Source organism: Mytilus edulis, chromosome 14 (assembly GCF_963676685.1).
Source record: "Mytilus edulis chromosome 14, xbMytEdul2.2, whole genome shotgun sequence".
Lineage (NCBI taxonomy): Eukaryota > Metazoa > Mollusca > Bivalvia > Mytilida > Mytilidae > Mytilus > Mytilus edulis.
The window spans coordinates 2,036,989-2,049,719 of record NC_092357.1 but is presented as its reverse complement, the minus strand read 5'-3'; the positions used below and the strand labels follow the sequence as shown (position 1 = coordinate 2,049,719).

Here is a 12,731-nt window from a genome sequence, read left to right as displayed (position 1 = left end):
CTTAAAATTACTGTTTATATATCGGCATTTACTATACTGATTAGTGATGTTTTCTAAAAGTACTGTTTATATAGAGGCATTAAATGTACTGATTAGTGATGTTTCCTAAACGTACTGTTTATATAGTGGCTTTTAATGTACTTATTTCTTTGGATTCCTAAAAGTACTGTTTATATCACGGCACTACATGTACTGATTAGTGATGTTTCCTAAAAGTACTATAATATATAGCGGCATTTAATGTACATGTAAACGTTAGGCAAATAGTTGGTAGTGTATGAGAAGAAACATATAAATCATATCTGGGAACAAGTACGTAAATAGATCAAGTTATCTATGAGTATCAAATAATATTATTAAATAACAACACTTGAAAACTACTGTTATTCTTTTTAATCTTTTATAATTTTAAAGACAAATACGTGATGATTAAACTGTTGAAATCATAGTAATCATTATTGAATTTTAGGATCTTAATAAAAGGAAGAAGGACTTAGAAAACAACTTGACCACAATGTTGAAAAATACTAAACGTATAGATCATATAAGGGGAGGAATCATGCATGTCTCAAATACAATTTCACATAAGAAAGTATTTGATAACCTTAGAAGAAGGATTTTCGATGTTGCGAAAAGCATGCCTGTATGGGGAGAGGATTATCCTGTCAGATTTATCAAATTCGAAAGGACGCTTAACACATTACGAAGGAAAGGAAACAATGTTTTAACACTTGAGGATGTTAAGATGCAGGCACAGAAGGAACCAATCTTATGGATATCTGACTTTGACGTAATTCTTTTTTTAAGATTTCAGCATCAGGTTGGAAACTTAATTTTCTTCGAAGACAGACGTTTAAAGGATTGTGTTATTATCAATCCATCATGGCTAATAGACGCATTTAAATGCATTGTTAATGCAGATAATTTGCCATCGATTACATCTCAGCCTCATTATCAGACACTTCTTGACTTTAGAGAAACTGGATTTATACGGAAAGAAATACTTAAAACAATGTTACAGGGTAAATGCCGTGAATTTCTAGACAATCTTGACTATATAATTGACGTAATGAAAAAGTTCGACATAATCGTAGAGGACAACGAAGACGAACTTATATGTCCAAGTGCAATTACGAAACTTTCCTGTTCATTCGAAACCATATGCGAGGGCATGAATAACGACAAATGTTTTAGGTCACCGTGGCTATGCATCGAATTTGATTTTTTACCGCCTGCTTTATACAATCACTTATTAGTTTTCTGTATGCGTGATTCAATCTTTGAAAAACCAAAACTGTATCATGAAATTGGACTTTTTTGTTATAGAAAAACAAATGCTATGAAACTATGTGTTATTTGTAAGTCAAATAATACAATTGCTGTTCAGATTTTGTCAAGATATCATAACGAAAACCCGTCAGGTCAAATAAGTAAGAACATATCAGATGGAAACACTTTATATACAAATTTATCGAGAAAGATCAATGATATAACAAAAAAGTATGAGTTTATGGTGACTTACACATTCACGATTAAATGTGGTGATTCAAAGTACCAGGCAACAGACGACCGATATTCTGAAAAAGATGTTGAAAATAGTCCGTCAGGATATTGTAGTTATCCTAAACATGGATCTCATGCCAACTTAGATACTATGTTTGATTTCTGGCTGAAAAAATCCGTAAGTAATATAATCGTTAGAGTTCTACACAAAGCACAAGATTTGGTTAAGAACAAGTGAACGAAACCACAATGGGTGAGAAAAAGTGGTAAACGATATATTTTTAATCAGCATCACCAGAGCACAATATAAATTTGATCCATATCAATTTAAACTGGTAAGATTGAAACAACTTCTGATACACAAATTTAATAATACTTTTAGATATTTGGATGATATGTTGGCTCTCAATAATGACGACTTCAGTATTTATACTAATATACAATTATTGACTTTTGATGAGGTTGATACAATGATTTATCAACCCCAGAGATGTGATATTCACCAAGGCCAACGGCCGAGGTGAATATCACATCTCTGGGGTTGATAAATCATTGTATCAACTGATATCAAAAGTCAACAATTGCTTTATTATATGACTCTTTAGTTCTCAGTGTCATTTTAATATTTTTAGATTTGGCAAATTCTCGAAATCTTCAGGTAGATTTTTCTCTCGTAAATAAGATTTAAATGTCCTCACGCTAGAATCTGTTAATCGGCGAGTATTTTTAGAATCCTTTTCTATCAAAATCTTCTTAATTTTCTCATTATTTAACGATGAAAAGCGTTTTTCAGTAGCTACTTCTGCTGCTCCAGCCATACTTTGTTGCCGGAAACATGTAACTGTCGTCTGTGAGATCGCAACGATTTTATGTCGAGAGCGCTGATTGGTTGATATTTATTCGGTCGTTCAATTAAAAACCATTTTATTTATACATCCCTAAAATAGCTAACAAGAATTCCCCGTTTCTATATTTAGGTACACGGACGCTGTTCCAAATCTTATATTAACCTCTCGTGATTTTTGCCGCGGTGAATATAATGTTTTATCAAAGAGGATTTCCTATGCTTTTAGCCAATGAAAAAACAGTAAATTTATAGTCATATAATAAAGAAATTTATCCTGTTGAGATTATTTTGAATATAGCTAATACTAACAATGACCTATGCCCTTTCGTCGATCTTGATATCTATATCATTAACGGAAAGCTTAATACTAAAATTTATGATAAAAGAGAGGATTTTTTCATTTCCTATCGTTAATTATCCATTTTAAGATGATGACGTTCCCTTGTCACCATCTTACTGTGTATATATCTTAACTTGTACGATTCGCTCGTGTATGTAACAATGTTTTAGATTTTAACGAGAGAAATTTATGTATTACTGAAAAATTATGACACCAGGGTTTTCGATATCACAAACTAGTCAAAACATCTACTAAATTTTATCATCGGTACAAGGACATCATTCGTAAATAAAGCTCAACATGCAGATTTCTTATACTTTCAGGTATTTCACATCCATTTTTTTATGGAAATATTCTCTATAAAACACAAAAATGTCAATATTCACCTTAGAAGCTAAGAAAACCTTTACATATGCTTATTAAGAAGGGATATAGTTACGATACTATTGTCAGGTCATTAAAATTGCATATTTTGGCGTTAATATTGATTCACTTATAGGGTCTTTGCATCGGAACTAAACACATTTATTTAAAGAAAAAACAGTTGTAATCATGACCCGGGTTATGTTCTTCTCATATATGTTATGATGGTAAAATACTAAATCCCTAACGGGAAAGATTGTGCCTGATATTCATATGATGAAGGCATAATCGTTCAATCAGTTTTATTGAAGTCTGGAGCTGGTATGTCAGTTAACTGCTAGTAGTCTGTTGTTATTGATGTATTATTGTCATTTTGTTTATTTTCTTTGGTTACATTTTCTGACATCAGACTCGGACTTCTCTTGAACTGAATTTTAATGTGCGTATTGTTATGCGTTTACTTTTCTACATTGGCGAGTGGTATAGGGGGAGGGTTGAGATCTCATAAACATGTTAAACCCCGCTTCATTTTTGCGCCTGTCCCAAGTCAGGAGCCTCTGGCCTTTGTTGGTCGTGTATTATTTTTAATTTTAGTTTCTTGTGTACAATTTGGAGTTAAGTATGGCATTCATTATCACAACTAGTATGTATATTTGTTTCGGGGCTAGCTGAAGGACGCCTCCGTGTGCGGGAATTTCTCCCTGTATTGAAGACCTGTTGGTGAGCTTCTGCTGTTGTCTGTTCTAATCTGTAAAATGTAATCCTGATATCTATGATGCGTTTATTCACAACAATGGGTCGATGACACTGATGGTGTAGTTTTAATTCCCCGACAGTATCACCAGCCCAGTAGTTAGCACTTCTGTGTTGACATATTTAGTTTTCATTGATCTGTTCATAATTATAAATGAACTGTGCTGACATGGATTATCATTGATATGGTCATATTTATAATTAATAATTACTATTTATAAATTAAGAGGCCGTGAAATGTCTATCATCTCCTCATGATCAGTATGTAGTTGTTCCTGCGGACAAAGCTTCAAATAATATTGTCTTTGTATGTAAATCGTATTACTACGAATGTATTGTAAACGAATTAGAAAAAAAAAGAGAACTTTAGTGAAATTTCTTATCGATAGTATATTTGTTGAATTTAGAGGTGGACTTTTATTGGGAACGACTGTGTGCCTCTCCTTACCGACCTCTTCTTATGTTCTTGTGAATCGGAGTTCCTCCAGACAAAAACACGAATATCAAAGAAGTCAGATTCTTTTTATTTCACTTTCAGATATATTGATGATGTTCTCTCCATTAACAATTTGAACTTTTCTCATTGGGTTTCATTAATTTATCCCTCAGAACTAGAAACTTAAGAAAAACAGACTTGAGTTCCTCTGACCAATTGTTAGACGTATACCTTGAATTTGACATACACAGTCATCTCAGTACCAATATTTAAGACAAACGAGACGATTTTAATTTTGCAATAATCAATTTTCCACACCTTAGTAGCAATATACCAAATTGCATATGGGATATATTTTCCAACTTATTCGATATTTAAGAACTTGCAGCTCCTACTCAGTCTTTGTAAAACGTCACCAGTTTCTGAGCAGAAAGTTGATGAACCAGGGGTATGTCAAAGAAAGTGTGGTCCTTTTTCTAAAAAAAGGTCATGGGAAGGTACTAAGACCTTGTTGATAAATATTCCGTATTAACTTCATAAATGATACATGATGGTCTTGATGTATATCTGCGTGCTGACGATATTTATCATCTTAACAACGTGCTATATTGAACTCACTTGTCTTTGTTCTATTATTAAAATGACTTCTACTGTTTGGTCTATTTCCTGTGATATCCGTTTGACGTGGCTCGGTACTTATACATCCCATCAATGTGTTTGTATTATCTTTCATTTTTGCTGGTGTGTTTTTATGTGTAACTTTGTGTGTGTGTGTGTTTTTTTATATGACGAGACTCTGTCAGGCATGGGGTAATACCAATTCAATTTGTTAAATTTACATTTTCCAAGTAATTGCATATAATGTGTAATATAGCATTTTTTGCAATACATATAATTGTAATATAATGCATTACTTCCAAATTAGCAAAAAGTTGAGTAATGTCATGCATTACATGGCATTACTTTTTTTAACATATTGTTGGAGATTTACCTAAAGCAGAATTTAAGATTTCTAGATTAACTAAGAACATAATCATTTCAATATTGGTTTACTATTTTCTATTTATTTTTCATCAATTTCATAAATCACTACCGAAATGACAAAATTTCAACTCTAAAAATTAATAATACAATACTGTATATCAGATTAAGTTATTTTTCTCTTATTTCATCTGATGTCATAGATTTTTATATATTTGTATACATTTTCCTGCATAAAAAGATTGATATTTGAAAAGCAAAATCCATTACTCATTGTTACTGTTGTCAAAAGATCAAAGATTCCCTAATCAGGCATGATTAAATCAAAGATAATGGAAAATTTGTATATAATACTACTTAGTTTGTTTAACAGTCAATACATGCATTAGTTTAACCATTTTGACAATTGGTCATAACTTAAGCTGAGCGTCTATTTTGATTATATAATAAGGAAAGAAATTCTCAGTCAATAGTTTGATTGCAGATAAAAGTTAAGTTAACAAGTTCAAATTAATTATAAATATCAAAGCTGTAATGAATACACTTTTTACATGTATACTTCCATTCAATACAAGGCACAGTTACTGCTACTTAACCACTCAACGTTCCCTCTTACACGGAACGAACACAGAACGAACACGCGAATGGAATGAAATGAGAACGAACGAGTTAAATCAATCAGAATCGTGTATCTGCATTCAATTCGTTTACTGAAGTCAAATCGTGTTTTGCCGCTCAAAGTCGTGTGTGAACGAAACGAACGAAACGATTTGTATGTTCCGTGTAAACAAACATGTTTCGTTCATAAACGATACTATCTCACCTGATTGGTTGTTTGGCGATTATGCGTGTTTTCAGATTTCCAAATGAAACGAATAAATGTACTAAAGTTAATCGGTATATTATACTACTCATGATTTATTGATGAATAGTTAAATCATAACGTTATTTCGTTATTGCATTTAAATTAAAAATGATAAGTCTGAAACTATTAGATAAATAGGTTGACACATACAAAAACATATTTAAATCATGAAAGGCTAACAAGGTCAATCGAAATATCAAAATCAGACGTGATAAAATTTGACCTTTTTGAATTGGACCAACTCACTACTTAACATAAAGATTAATCACCTTATTTTCTTTAACATGTAATTACATTCCCCTACTTAATATTGCATGCATTTAATATCAAGAAGTTACATGTATAAACTGTTTACACGAGGGACTATATTCGTAGACAACGAAAACCATATGACGATAACTGTGTCCTTGGACCTAATAGGACAGAAATACTTGACCAATCTTTGTAAAACTTTGCATAACCTAAGCTTAGGCAATTATTAGATAATTTGTCTTGTTGACATATCTAGTCTCTTGGGGTATTTGAAATTAAAACCCCATCTCAAATAACTGTTGTCCTTATTTAGCATCAATCAGAATTTTCTATTAATATTTTATCCTTTTGTCGGAGCCTCAATTTACTGTTGGTATCACTCATGTTTGAATACAAACATTAACATGCATCTTCTTCTTCTTTCGTAATTTCTTCCTGTTTAGGAGCACTTGGATGGTACCGATAACTTATAAAAGCATCTACCATCCCCCTCCAGACCCTCAAATGATTTATGCTGAGTTTTGTTGAATCATAATTGAAAAGAATATGCTTTAATGTTTAAATCGTTTTCAATATAATGAAATTCGTTGCAACTGTCATACTGAAGAGAGGTTTACCTAGCTATAAAACCAGGTTCAACCCACCGTTTTCTACATATGAAAATGGTATACAAAGTCAGGATTATGATATTTGATGCCATTTGTTTGATGTGTTTTGTCATTTGATTTTGCCATTTGATTAAGGGAGTTCAGTATTATTGTGTTTTTACTTTTTACTGTTTATAAAAAAATAGATTTTTTGAAATACTAAGGCTTTCCTACATTACTTTAGCTTAGCTGAATTTGGCAAAACTTTTAGGAATTTCGGTCATCAATGCTCTTCATCTTCGTACTTTTTTTGCATTTTTAACTTTTGTGGATTCGAGCGTCACTGATGCGGCTTTTGTAGATGAAATGCGCGTATGGAGTAAATACAAAATGTAATCCTGGTCTGGTATCTATGATGAGCTTATTCACATATCAAAAACAAAAGCGCAAACACAACAAACGAATGAAAAACAACTGTTATATTCTTGACTTGGTACATAACATTAAGAATGGAAATGGGGAATGAGTCAAAGAGACAACAACCCGACCATCGAAAAAACAACAGTAGAAGGTCACCAACAGGTCTTCAATGTAGCGAGAAATTCCCGCACACGGAGGCGTCCTTCAGCTGGCCCCTAAACAAATATATACTACTTCAGTGATAATGAACGCCGTACTAATTTCAAAATTGTACACAAGAAACTAAAATTAAAATAGTACAAGACTAACAAAGTCCAGAGGCTCCTGAGTTGGGACAGGCGCAAAAATGAGGCGGGATCAAACATGTTTATGAGATCGCAACCCTCCCCCTATACCTCTAGCCAATGTAGAAAAGTAAACGCATAACAATACGCACATTTGAAATTCAGTTCAAGAGAAGTCCGAGTCTGATGTCAGAAGATGTAACCAAAGAAAATAAACAAAATGACAATAATACATAAATAACATCAGACTACTAGCAGTTAACTGACATGCCAGCTCCAGACTTCAAGTAAACTGATGGAAATATTATGATTTCATCATAAGCATATCAGGCACAATCCTTCCCGTTAGGGGTTAAGTATCATACCATCATAACATATATAAGAAGAACATAACCCGTGTCATGCCAACAACTGGTTTTTGCATAAATGTGTTTAGTTCCGATGACAAGACCCTATAAGTGAATCAATATTAATGCCAAAATATGCACTCTTTAATGACCTGGCAACAGTATCGTAACTATAGCCCTTCTTAATAAGTATATTTAAAGGTTTTATTAGTTTCTGAGGTGAATTCTGACATTTTTGTGCTTTATAAAGAATATTTCCATAAAAAAATTGCATGTGAAATACCTGAACGTATAAGAAGTCTGCATGATGAGCTATATTTACGAATGATGTCCTTATACCGATGTTAAAATTTAGTAAATGTTTTGACTAGTTTGTGATATCGAAAACCCTGGTGTAATAATGTTTCAGTAATACATAAATTTCTCTCGTTATAATCTAAAACATTGTTACATACACGAGCGAATCGTACAAGTTGAGATATATAAACACCGTAAGATGGTGACAATGGAACGTCACCATCTAAAGATGGATAATTCACGATAGGAAATGAAAAATCATCTCTTTTATCATAAATTATAGTATTCAGCTTTCCGTTAATGATATAGATATCAAGATCGAGGAAAGGGCAGTGGTCATTGTTAGTATTAGCTTTATTTAAAGTAAGTTCAACAGGATAAATTTCGTTAGTATACATACTGAAGTCGTCATTATTGAGAGCCAAAATATCATCCAAATATCTAAAAGTGTTACTGAATTTGTTTATCAGATGTTTCGATGGGTCTCTGCTGATTTTTGTCATAAATTGTAACTCATAGCAATACAAAAAAAAGTTCGCAATAAGTGGTGCGCAGTTAATCCCCATTGGAATTCCGATAACCTGACGATATACGGAATCTCCAAAGCGAACAAAAATGTTATCTAGTAAAAATGCAAGGGCATATATAGTATCAAAGCATGTCCAATTGACATTGTTTTTTTGTTTATTGCTACTTAAAAATTAGGTGTGTGATTTTTTTCTTAATTAGAATGTGAGGCAATGTGGTATTTGTATACTTGTAAGTTTCGACATAAGGTAGTACCCTACATTCCGTTATAATTATGTAAAAATCCCAAATTTCAATAAAAGATATTTAAAAAATGAAAAAAGAAAACCCGTTACTTTCACGTTTAACTTTGTGGTCGAATTTCTCTAAAAATCGCCAGATTTAGACTAAGACCGGGGATACATCCGTTATCTACGTTCCTATCTGTAGATATGGATATTTCAACACCATTCAGTACCCTGTACACCCTTCGGCTGCGCCTCAGCTGTTAAAATAGCAATATCTATAACTTATATTATTAAGTACTTGATAGCAATACATGTTAAAAATATTTTGAAAATTTTGAATGTTTTTTTACAAGTTATGAAAAATTGAAACTTCTTCCATTAGTTACTGCCCCCCCCTCCTTTTTCAGATATATCTCTAAACACTACTATAGTTAGACAAGATTAATTACCCAGTGCAAATATAAAATGTAGATATACATATATATACAACTCGTCTAAACATCAATCCAACAATGTTAGATCTGTAAATTTGCTTTTGCAAAATTTTTGTTCTTCCGTCACCAGGATTCAAACCCATGCTACTGAGATATCGTGATATCAAATCGCCTGCACTGTAGCCGTCCCGATAGAACACATGACCACCTGGGCTTCATAAAAATGAAACTTTTGGTGGCCGGGTGTTACCTTTGCACGTCAGTTTTAATCTAGCGTCGTACTACAGTACATGATATATAAGGCATGGAGTTGTTATTTTTACAGATCAGCTTAATTATCTATAGTAAAGGATCCTTCAAATTAATGTAAGATACAGTCACAGAAAATAATAATATTTATAAGTACGTCTGAGGCAGTTGTAACTCTACAACAGATTTATCTTTGCTCATCGTTGAAGGCCGTACGTTGACCTATAGTTGTTAATGTATGTGTCATTTTGGTCTCTTGTGGACAGTTGTCTCATGGAAATCTTACCACATCTTCTTTTTTATATTATCCATCGGATCACCAGCAGTGATGGTGATACATGGCTGTGTATATTATGTATATACAACTCGTCTAAACATCATCCCAACAATGTTAGATCTGTAAATTAGCTTTCGCAAATTGTTTGTTCTTCCCTTGCCGGGATTAGAACCCATGCTACTGAGATATCGTGACACCATATCGCCTGCACTGTAGCCGTCCTGCTAGACCACACGACCCCCTGGGCTTCATTAAAATGAAGCTTTCGGTGGCCGGGTGTTACCTGTTTACGTCAGTTTTTATCTAGCGTCGTATATATATATATTTGTTATAGTTATTATATGGCGATGTTGTACCCTTTTTGACTTGCTATATAATAATTATTTTCTGTTACTGTATCTTACATTAATTTGTAGGATCCTTTACTATAGATAATTTAGCTGATCTGTAACAATAACATCTTCATGCCTTATATATCATGTACTGTAGTACGCCGCTAGATTAAAACTGACGTGGAAAGGTAACATATGGCCACCGAAAGCTCTTTTTTTGAGAGCCCAGGTGGTCGTGTGGTCTAGCGGGACGGCTGCAGTGCAGGCGATTTGGTGTCACGATATCACAGTAGCATGGGTTCGAATACCGGCGAAGGAAGAACCAAAAATTTGCGAAAGCAAATTTACAGATCTAACATTGTTGGGTTGATGTTTAGACGAGTTATATATATATATATATATATAAAAATATAAATGTCTAAGAATATAACTTAAACACGCTAATTAAAACATTGAAAAATTCTATTAGATTCTAAATAGAAATACGCAACATTTCGCAATACAATTAGCTTCATCAGGCGTGTGCATCTCTTCAATATGTTTGTGAAACAGAAACACCATTTAACATCCGAAAAAATAACCATAACTGCCCAATCACAAGACACCTTTTAAGAGCAGGGCATGATTTTGAAAACATGACATTTCAAATCATTGAGAAAAATCAAAATTGGGAAGATAAGACAGAGAGATTTTGGATGCACCAGTTACGAACTCTTGAAACTGAGGGACTCAATGAGAGAGACGAAAAAAGATTTTTTTGAAAACAAATCAAAACCATAATCTTGAAATCATACAAATTAATTTATTGTAGTTCATACAATTTATCGAACATCAATTAATGTGTAAAACTTTCATTCCAACTTGATGTAGTTGTAGCAACAATCATATTTTACGCAACATCAATAAATATTTTACACTTTTCCTTAAATCTTCTGTAGATTAGGCAACTAACATATGTTTTAGTCATGCATCCGATTTCACCTTGAGAGAAGCACACGCCTGATGAAGCTAATTTGTTTAGCGAAATATTGCGTATTTCGATTTAAAATCTAATAAATTGTAAATTGTAAATTGAAAACTACGTTCAAACGTGGAAGACCATATAATGTACCTTAGTTTAGGATCGACTCTTGCATTTTTAAGTGTCAAAATAGGATAAACGGATTATATAAACCGGAGGGAAATATGATACAAGCTTAAACGAAAAAATATAAACAAGTCTAAATTGAAAACTAAGTTCAAACCTATGATTGCGTTGGGTAAAAACTGCATATTTTATACGTGTGCATGTAAACCAAATTTCGTGGTATAGGTGTCTAAATACAACACAAGCAACGTTTTGCAAAAGAATAAAAAAGTAAAAAACGTAAAATTCAACCAAACGCATTTGACTAATTGATGTTCTTAAACCTTGCTAACTGTCATTGATGATTGCCAAATAAATTGATCAAAATAGTAACAAAATGGATCTTTATATTAGTTTATAACCAAACACAAAACAATTAACTTGCGGGAAGGATGATATACCACAAACATGAGATACAAAAAAATGTACACAAGATAGAGACAAAATAGAATGAACGGATCATATAAACGGAAGAAAATATGATATAAGCCAAAACAAAAAGGTGTAAACAAGTCTAATTCAAAAACTACGTTCAAATCTATGATTGTGTTGGATAAAAGTAATGATTACAAATATCTTGACTTTGTCGATGTTAATGTCCTGTTCTACAAAATTGATTATCACATAAAACAATGATGTATTTTTGTTTATTGCGAGTTGTCAACTCATTTAACATGTGAAATAACTCACGGACTATGATGCGTGTTTTGAAAAGGAAGTATATATTGAACTATCTTCGGTTGTTTTACATGTATTTGTTTTTTATTCTTGAACATTCCTGTTTTCAATCTGCTTCTATCCATTGATTCATTTCTTTTTCACAGTGAAAACACATTTTTTTGCCGGGCGTACATGTCAATACAATAGACCACTTTCGAGTTCATCCGTCACCGGAAAAAACTCGTCAATTATACGCGCCTGTATCATCGTCATTTGTGCGTTTAGGGGCGTCGTCACTTCCTTCCAATGTTGAGCGAGTGGTTGGAAAACTATAATTCTATATTGTACGAATTATTCGGCAAATTGAATTCTCAAAATTGACAATCAACACTGCTGTCATTAGGGAATTGTCAGTAAGTACCTACAGAGCGACCATTATTTCTAGTTGATCCTGCACAAAGACGATCACTAAGACGCTTGATGAGCGTAAAGAGTGCAGGGATACAGGCGAGCCCCTCTATCTGGTAAATGACGTCATAAAGGCGTGTATAATTGACGAGTTTTTGCCGGTGACGGATGAACTCGAAAGTGGTCTATTGTAAATCTTAAGATATATATGCTTT

At 32.9% G+C, this 12,731-nt stretch overlaps 1 protein-coding gene across 1 annotated transcript in view; it reads left to right on the top strand.

Annotated features, from left to right (window-relative positions):
• The first annotated feature begins 637 nt into the window (after nt 1–637).
• Nucleotides 638–12,731, top strand: part of LOC139503366 (uncharacterized) — an 81,800-nt gene continuing 69,706 nt past the window's right edge. Inside the window, exons 1-2 of the mRNA XM_071293137.1 lie at nt 638–790; nt 1,388–1,681. Coding sequence (XP_071149238.1) covers nt 638–790; nt 1,388–1,681 — 447 coding nt within the window. The remainder of the gene's footprint in view (nt 791–1,387; nt 1,682–12,731) is intronic.